General features: G+C 43.2%; 1 protein-coding gene across 1 annotated transcript in view; it reads left to right on the forward strand.

Annotated features, from left to right (window-relative positions):
- The window catches only part of LOC108617461 (uncharacterized), a 63,363-nt gene that overhangs the window by 8,178 nt on the left and 37,306 nt on the right, over positions 1–17,879 (forward strand). Inside the window, exon 2 of the mRNA XM_089469306.1 lies at positions 9,373–11,291. Within this exon, the coding sequence (XP_089325432.1) occupies positions 9,706–11,291 (1,586 nt within the window). The 5' untranslated portion in view covers positions 9,373–9,705. The remainder of the gene's footprint in view (positions 1–9,372; positions 11,292–17,879) is intronic.

Raw genomic sequence — 17,879 nt, forward strand, 5'->3', positions numbered from 1 at the left:
CCAGAGCCATTAAGCAATTGTATTTGATTATTAATACATGAAAGCACACACACACACAAACAAGCCGCTGCCAAAAACCCCAAAAAGCTAAAAAACCTTGTCATAAATCACTCCAGCTCAGGCTAGTTGTTCGTGCTGCTATAAATTTATATATATATTGGAGCGGAAGTGTTATTGATGAGCGTTTAACTTTTGTTATTTCCGCTGTCGTGTGCTTTAAAATTTCATGTTGCAGACAAGTCCAGAAAAAAAGGGAGCGAGGGAGAAAAAAATGCTGGCGTCATCTATTCACAAGCACACAGAGCTTTTATATACATATATGTGTGTATGTATGTATGTATACATGTTTGTGTGCTTATATATCTTGTAGTCCTTTGCATTGTTTGTCGATAATTTACTTAATAGTTGGAGTTTGACTTTGGTTTTGCTTACGCGCACCATTTGGCTTTATTTTCCAAACATAAACACACACAGACACTCCCGCACACACACACACACACACAGATCGCCGCCATTTTGCATGTACGCACTGGACTCGAATCAGATTTGCGAGCCGTTCGTTTGGTGGGTCCTGATTTTGAAGGATTTGGTCTTATGACCGTCTTTGACTGACTGACTGACTGGCTGAGGAATACGCGTATCTGGTTGGTCAATAAAGTGCGGCGTCATGTTTTATATTAGCCCTGTTATTTGGGCAAGTCTGCCATCCATCGCCCCTCGCCCCTTTGCCGTTGCCCCTCGTTCACTGCCTGCCATAAATTAAGCCGAAAAATTCCATTTGACTGGCTTTGAGCATTTTATTCGTTGCCATTTTGTAAACTTCTGGCGCTTTCAATTTATGGCCACACGCTTTGTCCATTACGCGCCTTTGTTTTTAGCATCTTTGCAGCATTTGACAAAACTAACCCGAGTTGAGACTCTCCCGCGCGCTCACATGGCGTATGAGTTATGTGACATGGCTGAGAGTCGAGCGAATTGCCAGCCACTGGCGAGACATAGTCTCTCTCTCTCTCTCTCTCTCCCTCTTTTGGCAATTTATTTTCCGAGTATTAAGCTAATTGAAATATCCCAAAATATTAAAAAGACAAGAAAAACATTTTTGATAAAATATTCCGCACTTTTTTTTTTTACCAAACATTTTCAATCGAGCTGCCTCGATCGATGACTGCTTTTGATTGTCATTTCAATTTCTCTCATTTATGGCCAACAATCTGCTGTAAATGAAATGCCGCACAGCACTCGTCCGCTTAGCCATAATGAGGCATTAGGATGTGTTGCATGTGACGGCAACCGCAAAACGCTTTGACAGCGCCGCAAAATTGAAATGTGAATTTGGCGAGCATTTTATGCGAAAATTATGCGCATAATAAATAACGAACGCTTGTGGTTTTGACTTTCCGGATCTCCAGCTCACTCACTCCGGCCGGGCTGCCTTGCCTTGCCTGCCTGCCTGCCTGCCTGTTTGTTTTCATTGCCAAATCAAAATCAAAATTAATTTTAATTGCAGTGATGTGTTATTTAAAGAGAAATAAATCAACTATGTCAGGCTGTGGCACGACCGAGGAATACCCTGTAGGCAGGTGTATTTTTGTGGCAACTGAAATTAAGTACATAAAACATATATAAATACTTGTGTATTCATTTGCTATATATAAATATATTTTTATATATGTGTTGGAGTTTGTTCTATATTCTATATATTCTTTTTAGTTTTCATCAACTTTTGCATATGTGTTCAGTTAAATATTTTCTTACATTTTTCTTTTTTTTTTTGTCTTATATTTACACTTATAATTTCTTTTGTTTCTGCTTCTTTAATTCATATTTTCTTATGCTGCCTTGCATCGCTTTCAAGTCAAACATTTTCTTCGGCTTAACATTGACTGTGCCGTGCTAGAGCTCCAGTGATCAAGAGATCTTATTAAATCACACCAACTCACACACACTAATACCAAATATTAGCTACACACTGCTCTCAATTTAATTTCCTATATAAAGACTCCGCGGCACAGAGTTCGTTTAGTTGGCTCATACGAGGCTCACTACACAACAACCGAACGTAAGAAAGGGTGAGAGAGTGAGAGGGAGAGAACATTGATATCTCCTCAATGATTGAGCGCAAGCTTTGAGCTATTTGATACCCTTTATTCACATCTCATTTTTTTATACCAAACATGAGAGTCTTAATACTAATTGCAGTCAATCTGAGTCCAGCTCAAATAATTCGAACATATACGAACATATTTACACTAATGTATGTGCTCTACATTTGGTGAGACGTCTTTATCATTCCCTGGAATTCAACATAAAGAGGATAACACTCAGGTAGCGCCAACAACCTCTCTCTCTCTCTCTCTCTCTCTCTTTGTGTGTGTGTGTGTGGATTATTTTTACTCAGCGCAAGAGTCGAAGCTGCTTGGAAAGCCGATGTTTTGGTGATGAGGCACTCAAGTATCGAATGATGTTTAAATAATTTATGTAATGTATTTACAATTTTCAGTTTAAAAATAACTGACATTAGGAAAGACAAATGATTCTTATTAAAATAGCTTGAATTTGAGATTCAACAAATTAATAAAAAAAAAATAATAATAATAATAATAATACATTTTTCTTGATTATTTTAGAGTGTTCCAGGTTCATAAAGAAATGTGAGCATATGAATCAAATATGATTTGTATAAATAAAGATCTGCTCTTGCTCTAGCTGCTTATAAACTCACATACATTTAATATGCGTAATATTTTTCCATTTTCATAGAGTAGTAGCATGAGAATAAAAAGAAAGAATTCCAAAAACTCTTCACAACATTCAATCGCATTTACTCTTGATAAAATAATATACTAACACTACTTGTAAATTTCACTTGCAAATTTAATAAAAGCTTATCCAATTTCCAGTTAGACAGGTCATAAATTCGTCAAATATTCATAAAATATTTTTTTGTTGTTGTTTTTTTTTTTTTTTTTTTTTTTTTTTTTTTTTTTGTGGCACGCGTTCCCTTTGCTTTGCGCTGTCAAATTCATAAATTTAGTTTGCAAACGTGCGTCATTTGATGACGTTTCAAATCGCATTTTTTACTATATTAATAATCAATTTTTTCATATGGATAAAAAATTTTACAAATAATGAAAGAAAAATATATGAAATAGAGTTATTTTTATGCATGCAACTGGCCGGAAGCCAATTGAAAACTCTTTTGGCTGGCATCAATCAATAGCTGTCGAGCCCTGTGCATGTTCATTTCTCCTGTCGGAATGCAAGAGGCGACATCACATTAGCAATCAAAATGCTGCCAATAGCAGGCGCAGTTCGCTTTGAGCTGGCTGCACATGAAATCGATATGCAATCGAGCAGAGAACGAATCATTAAGAATGTTTCCCGTGGAGACTGTGGAATCTCAAAGACTCGTGACTTGGCCTATACCTAGCAGACCCATTGCTGCTTTTCTGAATAACAAGCGACAGCTGCTGAATTTCAGTGAATTTCAACTAATTGAATTCATAAATGTCACATTGACAATCGATGCACATCGGCACGTGGCATTTAGCGGGCCAAGTGGCTGAAGGATTGCGGGTTGCCCCGGGCAACGTCCACAAAATCTGCCAATAGCTTTATTTGTGCGAACACCTAAAGTGGGCCGAGCGTGGTGTGGGCGGGGGAGTATGCGGCAGTTGTTTGTATTGCCGTGGGGCTGGCTGTACCGGGTAATGCCAGTACTAAATATCACTCGAAATAAACAGCTTACCTCCGGCTTAGGCTTACGTTCTGATTTAAGCAACTGCTCTATTTTATTGCCGTTGCGCGTTTAACATGTGGCACGTACTGCTCGGGTCTTTGGGCTGCCTCCAGTTGGCACTCGTTGTCGGTCTGTTTGCGTTTGTGTTTGTGCTTGGGCGCCTTCAGAATTTATGCGTTCACGTATAAATAGAATTGATTTTGTTTAAGCATCGCATATTTTACCTGCAGCCAGTGATTTAATGCCTGGCGACATAATCTGCCATTTGACGCTCGGTTTCGCTGGCATCACGTACGACTACACACATCAGCAGCAATGGCAGCAGCAGGAGAAGAAACCGTCTCCTCATCAGCATCATGTTGTTCTTATCGTCATGTGTGTCTCTCTCTCTGTGTGTGTGTGTGTGTGTGAGCGCTCGTGAGCTCTGTGCAAATCCAAATCCATTTTCACCAAATTCCATTATGCGTGCGCCGTAACTGGAGCACAAAAGTATGCAATATGTCCCCGCATTTCGTGCACAAAAAAGAGAGAAAAAACAAATAAGAAAAGCAATTATGTAGAAATAATATCTTCAGTCTCGACACGCTCCCTAAGTGAATTGTGAGCGCGCGCTGAGTCGATTGTTTTTACTTCCAGGAATCCAACCACCTTCAAATAGGCTCAACACCAGCGCTATTTATAGGTACCCAAGTACTTACATCTTGAGCCGGCCTCGTCTATAGAGCGATCTGATGATTGACGCGTTTGCCAAATATTTCCGATTTGCTAGGCAGAGAAAATTTGCCGAATAATGTATTTGCGAATATTAAATATGCATGCCGCGTTGCCGCCCACCCCCCAATCAAATGCCGAGCTTATGGAATACAAACGAAGGCTAATGAGCGAGACAGCGCCAAGTTTCATGAAAGAGATGCAAATATTAAAGAGAATTCATTTCTCAGGGCTCTCATAAGTAATTATGACTATGACTCAACGTCTATCGAAGCTCCCTGCGGTTGCTATTCATTTGAAGAATGCCAAACTCATTTCTCATCCTCATTGCTCACAGCAATTGATATGACCAAACGGAAGTAATGGAAAAAGAAAGTGCAATAGAAACGGGATTTATATGAGGTATGAAGTTTTTTCGAGGAATTTCTGTTGGTGCTGCGTGAATGCCGTATCAGATTATTTACCCCGCCTCGACTGGCATTGCTGCAAGCAGCTGTGCCCCGCATGCTGTGGCATAAGACTCCAAAAAGAAGATTTAGACTTTGCTGTGTCTTTTCTCAATATTCATCTCTGTCTCAGCCCACCTATTTCTCACCTCACACCAATCTGTCTGGCTGCAGGCTTAAGATTTGAACTTTTCAGCTGGGCGATAAACTGTCTGCAGCCATGCTAGAAATAGCTTTAATGCTAAAAAATGCAAAAATTTGTAAAAAAATATTGTATTTTTCAATTTATAAATTACTTACATTTTTTAAATTTTCTTTCAAATTTTCTATAAGCGTTTTTAAAGAATTCCCTATTGGGGCTTCTTGTCTTAAATAAGCTTAAAGGAATTTATTTATTTATTTATTTTTTTTTTTTTTAATTGTCAAGCTCTGCTGAATATTTCAATAGCTCAATAAAATCATTAAAAGAAATATTTATTGAGTTTTAATCATCTCTAATCGCATTACTTTTGCTGGGACATTTTATATTTTGCTGAAATTTTTAATGTTATGTTGATATCATTGATATAAATATTTGGTAGCCATGCAAAAATTTATAAATAAATGACAGGAATAACTTTAAAGTTTATCAGACCAATATGTTTGATAACAGAATTATTTGCAGAGTTTTAAGCATCGCAAATAGTATCACTCTTAGCGGGTAAATGCGCTTCCGTATTCATGCCAAAAATTTACATAGTATTTAAATTTTACTCAATTATTTGCGCATATTTTCTAGGCGTCATGGATTTTTTAATTGAATGGTAAGATTTATACAATATTTGCAGAGCTTAATAAAAAGAATAATTTGAATATTTGCTGAGCTATAGTGTTCTAAAATAGTATGACTCCTGCTGGGCTGCCCTATATTTTGAAGACAATTTTTTAGCTTTTATTATAAGAATTTATTTGAGAGAAGAGATAGATAGGGAGAGACGGGGAGAGGAAGAGCGAAAGCAAACACTTGAAATTCATCTACATTTTTACTTCACTCACACGTGCTGTGCAGAGCACTTTTTCTTTTCTTTTTTTTTTTCAAAATAAATCTTCAAAGTGTCAAAAAAAAACCTTTTTCGTAAGAAAACGCAACTTGAATCGCTCTCTTTTGGCATATAAAACACGAGCTTGGCCCTAGCGGCACATAATCTCTGCAATTTGCGTGCGTTTTATGCGATTTTTGTTACAATCATTAGTGGCTATAAAGCACACCCACACACACGTGTGTGTGTGTGTGCATACTCATGCAGATGAGCATGTGTTTGTGCAACATTTATATGCAAATGGGGAGCAGCCCTTGAGGCAGCAGCCATAGAGTAAAAGTTAGTGTCATGTGGCACATTCTCAAGCAGGTAACAGAGCAGGAGAATGAGTTGCTATTGTCTGCAGTTCATAAACTAATTAAGTAATCCAACACTACTGTCAAATATGTAATACTTTAACATTTAGTTTGCATTTGATAATTTGCCTGAATGTCGTCGCACCTCGATGTCCGTCCAGCGGCCGTCGTTGCCATGCTGCAGCTGTATCTCTTACTGCTGATTGGCAGCCAGCCATCAGCAGAGGAAAGCGAAAAAAATTATCCAATTTAAAAGTCAAATGTCATTTTTTGTTTGCCGCCATTGCCATTACATTATGTGAGTTACCTAACAAAGGTGCTACTTCAGCAGATGATAAGGTGGCGCAGGGGGCGGGCAGGGGGCGGCAGGTCGAGGACGACGACTGCATAAGTCGAGTGGAGCATGACAGAAACAGTGCGACTGACTGAGAGACATTTCATTTTGCTGGCAGTGCCAAAGCAGAGCGCAAAAATTGCGTGAATTTCATTTAACGGAGCAACTTTGTCACCAGACGAAAGACAGAAAAAGCCGAAAGCCAAATGGACGGCACGCAGTAGGCAGTAGGTAGGAGTAGGCTGTAGGCTGTAGACGCCTACCACGCGAATGCGTTGAGTTTCTTAATGTGTTTGCATAAATTCCAACAGCAACAGGGCTGAGTGAAAACTTGGCTGGCACAGAATAAGCAAAGTACATTTATATATATATATACATGTATATACATATATGTATATAGTACTTAAAGACAGCTGGCTAAACAACAACAGCAACAGCATCAGCAGCTGCCACAGGCATGAAATGCGTCGCTACGTAGTTTGTTGTCGAAAGTTTTCGTAGTCAAATCCGAGGCAACGTCGCATGACAAGACTTGTATGATTCAATTTGTTTAAAGTTTTCAGGGCTCAAAGAGCTTGTCGCCTCGGCATATGCCCCGCTGAACATTAATCAGCCTAAACACGGCATATGCATCAGCAGCTATCTACAAGGTGGGTAATTGCCTGAACTTTGATAAGAGTTCAACTAGTTTACAGATTGCAGTCGCTCTTCCCCTCTCCCACCCTCTCGCCCTACGTATGTCTGGCAAGTGAAGCTGTCGGTCGACCAACTCAATTCCCGCTGCTTGTTCGAAAAATGTCCACCTGCTGTGGCAGCAGTGGAAAGGTTAAGTGCACCAGCTGAACCCCCCGGGCCCTCGGGCTCTGAAATGTTTGTTTTAGTTGCCTTTGGAACGGGTCGAGCAGGGGCAGGGGCAGGGGCAGGGGCAGGGGGAGGGCACGTGTTGGTTGCCCTTTGTCGCAATTTTGTCGTTTCCCGTAATGCATTAGCGCTGTCAGGCGCTTCATGTCAACGGCGCCGGAAATGTGGCACAAAAGTTGCGGCACGTGGCAAGAACCGGATATGTTCGGGGTTTTTACACACACAAACATATCAGCTGCGCTGCCAATTGATATTTGGTTTTGGCATATCGTTTTCATAAAATGCTAAAGGCTTCAATTTTCGGCGAAAAAAAAAACGAGTGCTTGGAGCAGCTGAAAAACAGCTAGCTGTAGCTAAACTTTTAGCTGTTCTTTTTTTTTTTTTTTTTTTTTTTTGTTATATTTTACAGCCACATGAAAGTACTATGAATATAAATTCGTCAAAATTCCAATAGATACTTTGATTTGATTGTGTTGCTTTGAAGCTTAAATATTCATGAATCGCCCGAAACAAATCACACGAAACTCACAGAAAATAGCCAAATTTAATCAGCGAGCATTTGCATTAGGCGCAACTCTCACTTGCGGTTCAAGAAACTCATTTGCGACAGGCAACACAAAGCATTGTTCAGACGAGCACTAAGATTGGGTGTCAATTTCTCCAGCTTGATCGAATATTCTTTGCCATTTTCATGGCATACACAGGCACACACACAGACACTCTTACACATATGTGTATATGTATGCATGCTTGGTATATCCCAAACGTATTTCGTTCAGATTCTGTTGTTTGTGTCGCCTTGGCGCAATTTTTATGGTTTATAAAACTCGAAATTAGAAACTGCCGCTACTCACATACACACACACACACACACACACACACAGTCACTCCCACACACAGAGTCACTCCCACACACAAAAGCAGCAAAAATTTTTATGCCCTGTTCATCCCACTAAAGCGTGAAAATCTGGCAGTCCACAGTGGCAAGCAGCCACGAAGTGGATTTTCTTATTAGTATTACATTTAAATGGCATATAATTTGTTTGCGTCATAATATTTATGTAGCCTGTGTCGCTTCCCGTTTCTGTTTGTTGTATATTTATGTTCACTTGGCTGCTGCTGCTGTTGTTGCTGCTGTTGTTGTTGTTGCTCCCACGACAACAAGCCGCAAGCAATGCGTATTCGTGGCCGTGGCTTTTGTGCCTGGCGCTGCTCAAATCCCAAGCGCAGAATCATGATTTTGCCAGCTTAGAAATTGTGTATAATTTGTAAGTGCCTGCACAATGCAGCGCAGCCACACGCGGCGTATGCGCAATGTTTCGCTGCAAGCACTTGAAATGGGTGTGAATACGCCTGTGTGTGTGTGTGTGTGTGTGTGTGTGTGTGTGTGTGTGTGTGTGCGTGTTAAGGCTAAAACAAAAACAATTTCCTATTTATCTTCAGCTTAGATGCCGTTGTTGTTGCGATGTTGGCGTGTGGAAATTTTTAATTGCCGCTTTAACAGGAGCAGCCAAATGGCCTCCGCTTTTGTTGGCCGTTTGCGTGTTGTGCCTTTGGCTTAGTTAATGCCAGCGTCTCTGGCTCTGAAGTGCTTGTCATGAGACTGGCCTTTGGCACATAAAAATGCGTTTTCTTTACGCTTGCTCTGCCATTTATTTGCACACACAAAGACAGCGAGCGAGGAAGGGAGAGAGGGAGAAGAGAGAGACAGCGCTAGCGAGGAAGCAAAAGCCAGCACTGCATATATAAACATTTTGAAATGTCCTTGAGCCAATCTCCTTTCTAGACGAGCAAGTAAATAGCCAAAGAGCAAAATTCGCATAAATCAAAGCAAATATTTTGCTTACTCACATCGAACGATTCGAAGTCTAATCAAGATGTTCGACTTTTTTCTCTCTCTTTGCAGTCTTTCAGTCGATTCGAATTGATATTGCAGCACGACAGGCAAGTTGCAGCAGCAGACGGTGCCGGACGGAAGAAATGAGCTCCATAGCCGCGTCGCCGGTGCCCGAGGCGCAGCGCTGGTCGCAGCCCAGCTGTGGAGGCTGCCAGGTCAACGCATTGGCTGTGGCCCTTCGTATCTAAAGAGCCAACAACAACAGCTGCGGCCAAAGGTGCCGAAAGTGAAATTGAAACGATCTAACAAAGCTATCGATCAAGCCTCCTCATCAGCCACACCCCACAAATTGCAACGCCAAGAGTCGCTGAGCCGTAAAACGTCCGCCTGCAGTCGCTGACAATGCAGTCCCAAGCATCTCTTCCGCTTCTGTGGGTGGTGCTGCTGCTGGGGCTGGTGTGGCATGCAGGGGCCGAGCTGGCGTCCAGCCCTGGACTTGATGCACCACAGCCGGCACGCGGGCGCATCAAAGCGAAAGCGGAAAACATGTCCACGCTGGCATCCAGCACGGGCGAGAGCTTCAACATACGCCACGGCCGTTCCCGGGCGCACATGCTGCACCCCAGCAGCAGCAGCAGCAGCAGCAACATGAACAGCACCCGATTGACTCTGGTCAGCGATGTTGCAGCAGTGCATGTGGCCAAGCCCACTGCGCCGGCAACGTCGATGCCGCCCACACAGCAGCCGGAGGGCGGCGGGGCGCCAGTCACGCATAAAATTCGCAAATTGCACAAAAAGAAAATCAACGAGAGCATACGGAAGAGCGTGGACAAGAGCCTGGGCCTGGTGCGCACGGTCAAGAATCATCGCAGCCTGGCCGAGGCCGAGCACCTCCAGGGGCGGCCCACAGATGTCGATGATGGGGACGACGATACGGCGGCGCTTAGTGAGATTATGCAATTGGCAGACGAGATTGATTTGGAAAACTCATTAGAGGCAGCTTACCCAAATGCTGTGGCCGTCGAGCCGACGAGAACGCAGCCGACCACGGATATTGTAAGGAGTCAAGGTGCTGGGGGCGCAGCAGGAGCGGCAGCAGCTGGCCGGCAATTTGTGCGTGCCAACAGTGATGATGCCAATTATGAGGACAGCGGCGAGAACGATGAGCTGTCAACCACGGAAATGGCAACATTTGCGCCTCGTCAGCCAGCCGCAAATGGAGCGAAGAGCTGGCAGCTGCAGCAGACCCGAGTCTTGGGCCGCACCCGACTCCTTCCAGTCAACCAGAGCAACAGCCGGCCATTCGCTCTCAATGTTAATGCGCCCCTGAGCAGTGGAGCGATGGATTACCAACTTGAGGTCGCCGAGTCGCGCAGCGCTGACAATGACGAAAGTGGAGATGGCTACGATGCTGATGATGACGATGCGGCGCCAGAGGAGGCGACGGCTGCGGCCCACGAGACCGGCAACAGCAGCGTCTACAGCGCTGCTGAGTGGCCGGAAGCGGAGAGCGAGGTGAGGTCCCAGGCCATCACCAGTCAGCAGGATAGAGAGGGTCTGGTTGTCAAGCAAATCAACTTTAATTTGGAGTCCGAATCCGGATCCGAGTCTGGGCCCGAGTCGGAGGTGGAGACGGAGACGGAGACGGACAGCATGTCCGTGCTAGACACTTCAGAGGTTACCATGGACGACGGCTACCCGCCGGAGGTGCTCATTGACGACAAGACAAAGCCACTGGTTATAGGCGATGTGGAAGGCGATGGCGTGGACTCCAATCAGATAACGGCCGATGTGATAAATGCGCGCGATAGCAAAATTGACCTGGTATCCAAGTTTCTGCAGTATATCGAACAGCAGCATCTGATGGGCTCCAACTGCGTGGCGGGCACATCGCTCAATCTCGGCGAGGGCGTGGTCGACCGCTATGCACAGGATCGATTTCGTGTGGAGGCCGAGGTGGCCGTCAATCGGGCCAACATGCTGACCAGGTGAGTCACCCAACCACCCGCACTTCACACACCTCTGCCACGCCTCCCCCTCCACGCCCCTTCCCCCTCACGATTATTCACATGACAAACTTTTCCAATCGAAACTTGGCCAGCGGCAACAGACGCCGCGCTGCGAAGCCAACTGAACTCGCCCAACTGGCCACGCATATGGCCGGAACAGCGCCCACCTCTGCTCGCTGGCCAACGGCTCCTGGCAGAGCTGACCTCGTGACAGGAATAAATAGGGGACAACAGCCAGACACTTGCATATGTCCATACCTCAATATCTTCCACAGCATTTAGTGAGCATTTGTGCCAAATAGTTCTGTCAATAATAGTTGAATAAAGTTAGCACACAACTTTCCGAGTGATAATTAAGGTTTGGCAAATAACTAAATACTTTTATTAAATATATAGAAATTGTGTATCGTTTTGTTATTAAAGCAAACACATTAATCAAATCTTATAGCCAAAATTTCGTATATTGAGCTGACTTTACTTAGTGGAATAATTAATTAGATATGAAAATAATGGGCTTGATGATTTATGTACAGGGCTGTTCATATTCGACGGACCCATCTGGTAGCCCTACAAGGCTGCTCATTGAAAATGGGAAATCAGGGTATAATGGTTTTGTGAAAAGTATGAAGGGAGAAAGAATCATCGCAGACCCCATATAGTACATATGTTCTTGATCAGGACGACGAACTGAGTTGAAACAGCCCTGTCCGTCCGTCAGTCCGTCCGTATGAGCAAGCCGATCTCAGAAGATATAAGAGCTAGAGAGCTGAAATCTGGCATGCATACTCTTGTATACCATAAGCAGTACAAATTTATCTTAGTTTATCGATAACTCATCCGATAACTTTTATATCGAGAATAATCGAAAAATAGATTTAGTTTTTTCTAGCTTAATGAGTAGAATATCAGCTTAGAGGCTGCAGGGTTTCTCTCAGTCGAGCAGTCTCGACTGGAGTCTTCTTAATATAGAAAATCCATTTCATATTATATGCTGATAATTATATATTTAAGTCAATTAATTTGATAAAAGTTTATTCCGCTGAGCATCTAAGTTGCTTTTAAGCTGCTACAAGTAATATTTCTATCCATCCATCAATGACAATTATGTCAAATATTAACCAACTATATCATAGATTGCAGTCAAATAAAATTCTGATCCGAAAATTGGAATTTACATTCGAATAATCTTGTAATGCCCCAGCTATTCTCTGTATTAGCTATTTATTCCACTCATGACTTCACTTAGCATATTTAATATATTCCACGCATGATTCCATTTGATGCTTTGCATTTATACAAAATGTTTTCATCAATACTCAAATTATGCAAATGGCTCAACTGTTTGGCTAGCACAACTCTGGATCAACGCGCCCAGACATGAGCTCATTATATAATTTGTTACATACATTAGATATGATATGATATGGGCTCAATTAACTTACACTTTTGTCGGTTGCCAAGCTGCCCGAAGTTGTCGGCAGTTTTGATAAAAGTTCAATTACTTAGTGGATGCGAAACTGCGCCAACAACTATTGCCAAGAACTTGGCCAACCGAGAAAATGAGAAAGAGAGAATGAAAAAGCAGTCGAGGGCTTTGATTTACTTTGACAACCGCAACAATGCCGATATTTTTGTTGTTTTCTTTTTGTTCGCTGAAGCTCGCAGCTGTCGCTGTGAGCACGCCGAGTTCTTGCCCATTTCAACGAGGAATTGTACGCTCAAGGACATGGCATAGCTACTAAACTCTGCCGTGCAGCATCGGACATTGAACATCGAACAGTTCTCTCCAGCCAGCAGCCTGAGCGACATTTGTTCCACTCTCCTTGGTCAGTCGGGCGCAATAAATGCCAAAGTTTTCTTCATGGCGCATATGTGGGCTCCCATGAACGACTGTTGTTGTAGCCACCTGCATGTGACTGGGCTCCTTGCAGGACATTAGACATTGAATATATGTTGCTTTCAGTGAAAAAGCGTTTCAATTTTTTCCCTCTTCGATTTCAGACACTGACCAAACGCAAAGAAAATGTTTTTTTTTTTGGCTTTCCCTTGGCTCCCACATAATTTCCTATCGCAGATAAGAACTTTTTCGTCCAACTTTGTGCGTCGTGCATCGATGCGACGCGTTTGTGCGTCCCGCAGCATTGATTAGAGAGCGCTTAAATCACAGACATTTGTTCACCTATAGTAAAAGTAATTTATTAGGAACCAGACGACAAAATGTGCTAGAAAAAAAGAAAATTAAAACAATTAGATGGCAAGCAACGAATGGCAAATGCTCTACGGCTAGAACAGGTAGCTAAAACAAAGATTGGCCAACTGAAGGCAGCCGAAGGATTTATGACTTCCTTTTCAACTTTGCTAGACGCAACGTCGACTCGAAATGAGTTTATCTATAGCTCAATAAAGTTGCAGTGGACTTGACAGACTTTAAGGGGAAATCGAAAAACCAAACAGAGCAGACGGAGCAGTCAGACATGCAGCAGTAAAGCTAGCAAATGCCTCAGGCCAGTCGACTTAATAGCTGACAAATCAGTCACACTTGCCCTCAGTCCGTCCATAGACACACAAACAATTAAAAGCACAAACAGCATGACAAATTGAGTGGATCGCGAGCCACAGGGCTAAGCGAATAAAATGCTGGGAATGTGAAATGCCAATAAATTTTATTGTATCCAGGGCAGGATCAACATTATTGCACTTAGTGTCATATGCTAGACGTTTGCTTTCATTACGCCGCACTATTGCTGTGGGCATTGAGTGTTGCCCCCGGGAACTGTTGCTGCTTGAGTGCTAAGCTGTCGCTGATTAAGCTGAACTCCCATTTAAGCTGAGCCGAAGCACTCATAATCTGGCAGATATACATCAATTATTTTAATCAGTTCTCGATAGGTCGCCAACGCAATTTGTTTTCTATGTAAACATAATCAATGACTTCCTGTCGCCCACGCGACGCGGCAGCTAGGGAAATCCGAAGAAAAACCCCGACAATACCTCAAAAGAATGGAGCAAAATAAAAACAACATCCGCTGCAGACAACACCAAGTGGGCTTAGCTGGAAGAGTGGGTGTGGCTGTCGGTGGGTCTAAGTGGTGCTCTGAGTTGTAGGACCTTTTAGGTGCGCACACGTACAGACAAACTAATTGAAGTTATTGTTTAGTGATACAATTTGTTGTTGTTGCTGTTGTTGTTGCCATTGGCGTTGGTGTTCGGAGTTTGTGTCTAAGCATTTCCGTTTATTTGTTACGCAAACAAAAACAAAGAAGAACAGTTAAGGAACACACAGCGACAGCAACAACAACAAGAGCCGAAAAGCAGCAACGGCAACAGCAGAAGAAAAGCGGCAGGAAAAACAATATCAATTCAAGTAAAAATTACGAGCTTCAATTGTTTTCTTGCCTTGGCCACTTTTTCTTTTAGTTGCCACAAAAGTGTTGCCAGCCAGCCAGGCTAAGCACACACACTCACACACACACACACACACACACACACACACACACACTTACACGCACACACCTTGTAAAATGAGCAAAAAGAGTTGGCAAACTTTTAAGTACTTAAATGTGTTGTCGTCGCTTGAGTTTTAGCTCGAGTGGCGCTGCCCTCTGCATCCGTCGACATCCTGCATAGAACTTGAGCTGAAATTGAGTTTCCGGTTTCTTGTTGTTTGGCAATGGAAATGTTTTTGTTTCTGTTTGCTGCCTGCTCTCTGTTGCTGCCTCCTGCTGCTGCCTCCAGCTGCCCCTGCTGCTTCCTGCCACTGCAAAGTCGCGTCTTCAGTCAGCAATTCGCTGCGATTTTCTGTTTATTTTGAACTTTTCCGATAAAGTGACGCATGCAAATAAATCGGCCGCTGCTTCGGTCGTATTCAATTTGTCGTGCAACATTTGGTTTAAGGCTGAGCAGAGCCTGGGTCGGCCTGGCTGGGTGGCAATTGTGTTGCCAAGCGCTGTTTGAGCTCGCGTATTTGTTTTCAACACAAATCGAAATCTGCATAAGCGATGTGCAACGGCAAAGGCTGCAGAAGGAATGGCACATGGCAAACTGCGAACGACGAATGGCGGAGGGCGGAGAGTGGAGGGTGGATGGAAATAGCAATTGCAGAGACCAATTGCCCACCCGCGGCAATAAAACGCAACTGAGATGGCGTTGTCGGCGCTGACATGACAACAACAAGGTCGCCGCCACACACAGGGCGCGGCCTGGCCTGGTGCCGAGCCCCTTGCGTGCCATTGTCAACATCCTTCAAAGTTTGCCAGAGCACACAAATAAATATGTAAGTGTATGCAGCCAGAGAATCAGCTACAGGCACAGAAATAGACACAGATACAAATATAGCAGAGATACAGATAGAAACACAGATGAAGATACAGAAAGAGATACAGATAAAGATATAGATACAGATACAGATACAGATACAGATACAGATACAGATACAGATACAGATACAGATACAGATACAGATACAGATACAGATACAGATACAGATACAGATACAGATACAGATACAGATACAGATACAGATACAGATACAGATACAGATACAGATACAGATACAGATACAGATACAGATACAGATACAGATACAGATACAGATACAGATACAGATACAGATACAGATACAGATACAGATACAGATACAGATACAGATACAGATACAGATCAGATACAGATACAGATACAGATACAGATACAGATACAGATACAGATACAGATACAGATACAGATACAGATACAGATACAGATACAGATACAGATACAGATACAGATACAGATACAGATACAGATACAGATACAGATACAGATACAGATACAGATACAGATACAGATACAGATACAGATACAGATACAGATACAGATACAGATACAGATACAGATACAGATACAGATACAGATACAGATACAGATACAGATACAGATACAGATACAGATACAGATACAGATACAGATACAGATACAGATACAGATACAGATACAGATACAGATACAGATACAGATACAGATACAGATACAGATACAGATACAGATACAGATACAGATACAGATACAGATACAGATACAGATACAGATACAGATACAGATACAGATACAGATACAGATACAGATACAGATACAGATACAGATACAGATACAGATACAGATACAGATACAGATACAGATACAGATACAGATACAGATACAGATACAGATACAGATACAGATACAGATACAGATACAGATACAGATACAGATACAGATACAGATACAGATACAGATACAGATACAGATACATGAATCATGAAATACATGGCCAACATCCGGCTTTGGCCTTTAGTGCCGCTTGATTTGCTATGCGCCACGGGTGGTGCTAATAACGCACCCACCACACCATCTCATATAAACGCATTCGCTCGCTCTGCTGCCCTCGGTTACGAAATGGAAATTGTTTTCATTTCGCGCAGTATATACCTAATGTGAATTTCAACTGGTCTATGCCGCAATTGTACAACTGCAACTGACAGCAGCGCGCGGTGGTGCAGTGGTGCGGTGCCTGCGGTTCTTGCGGCAACACTGCGCCACCACCGAGCCTAAGGCTAGCCTCACTTATCCAGCGAACTGTGTTTGCCGCTGCTCTTTCCTTTTTTTGCATGCGACTCTGACTCTGACTTTTCTGATGCTGATGTTGATGCTGATACAGATGCGGATTCGGATGCGGATGCTGCGGAGGCTGCTGCTGATGGTGCTGCTGATGCAAATGCAAGTGTAAGTGTATTGCCTTTTGTTGCCGCCAGCCAGTCAGCATCCATATCAGCATCAACATTTGTTGTCGGCTGCATTCCTTATGCTGTGCTCTGCTGTCATTATGGCTATAGTTGCATCACACTGGCTGCAACATGTGTAGCCTAACGGCTTAACAAACTTGTACGTCAAGCTGTAGTACTGCTGCTCTCCAGCCCTGGCCCACGTGGCGTATGCGTAATATTTAAGTCACACCACGGCCGCCGCGTCGGCAAGTCTATTTTTACGCAATAAAAACGCGGCTGCCTTTTTGCAGTTAATCCGCAGTCAAGCAGCCAGCAGACCGAGTCGAAAAAGTTTCTCACACAGAGCAGATACGTTTTGGCCCACATCCACGCACCGCACCCAGTGGGCTCGTTATGACCACGCCACGCCGCGCCTGGGCGCTGGGGCTGGGCGCTCGGCTGTGGTGCAAAGAAAATCAAAAGAAACTTTTTTGGCCAAAATGCTTGCCAAGTTCTCGTTGTTTTTCGCCTTTTTTGTTCTTGCGCCGCAGCAATAATAATCATCGGGCGCGAGCACAGAAGTTGGCAACTTGAAAGCAATTAACGGACTAAATCAAAAAAACATTTTTCAAAAAGCCAAACACAAAAGAAATATTGAAGAGGCGTTGTCTAAGGGTGTGTGAGTGTGTGTGGAGCTTGTGCTTGCGGCCTGCATCAACATGTCAACAGCAACTGCCTCTGCTTCGGATTCATTTAGCCATTTACTTGGCTCGCTGCCGCAAGCCGCGCAGCAACCAGCGTGGAGTCAAGCAAAAACCCTTTGGAGTCGGCCCGCGATTTTTAATTA

Source organism: Drosophila arizonae, chromosome 5 (assembly GCF_054131065.1).
Source record: "Drosophila arizonae isolate 15081-1271.41 chromosome 5, UAZ_ARI_1.0, whole genome shotgun sequence".
NCBI classification, from domain to species: Eukaryota; Metazoa; Arthropoda; class Insecta; order Diptera; family Drosophilidae; genus Drosophila; species Drosophila arizonae.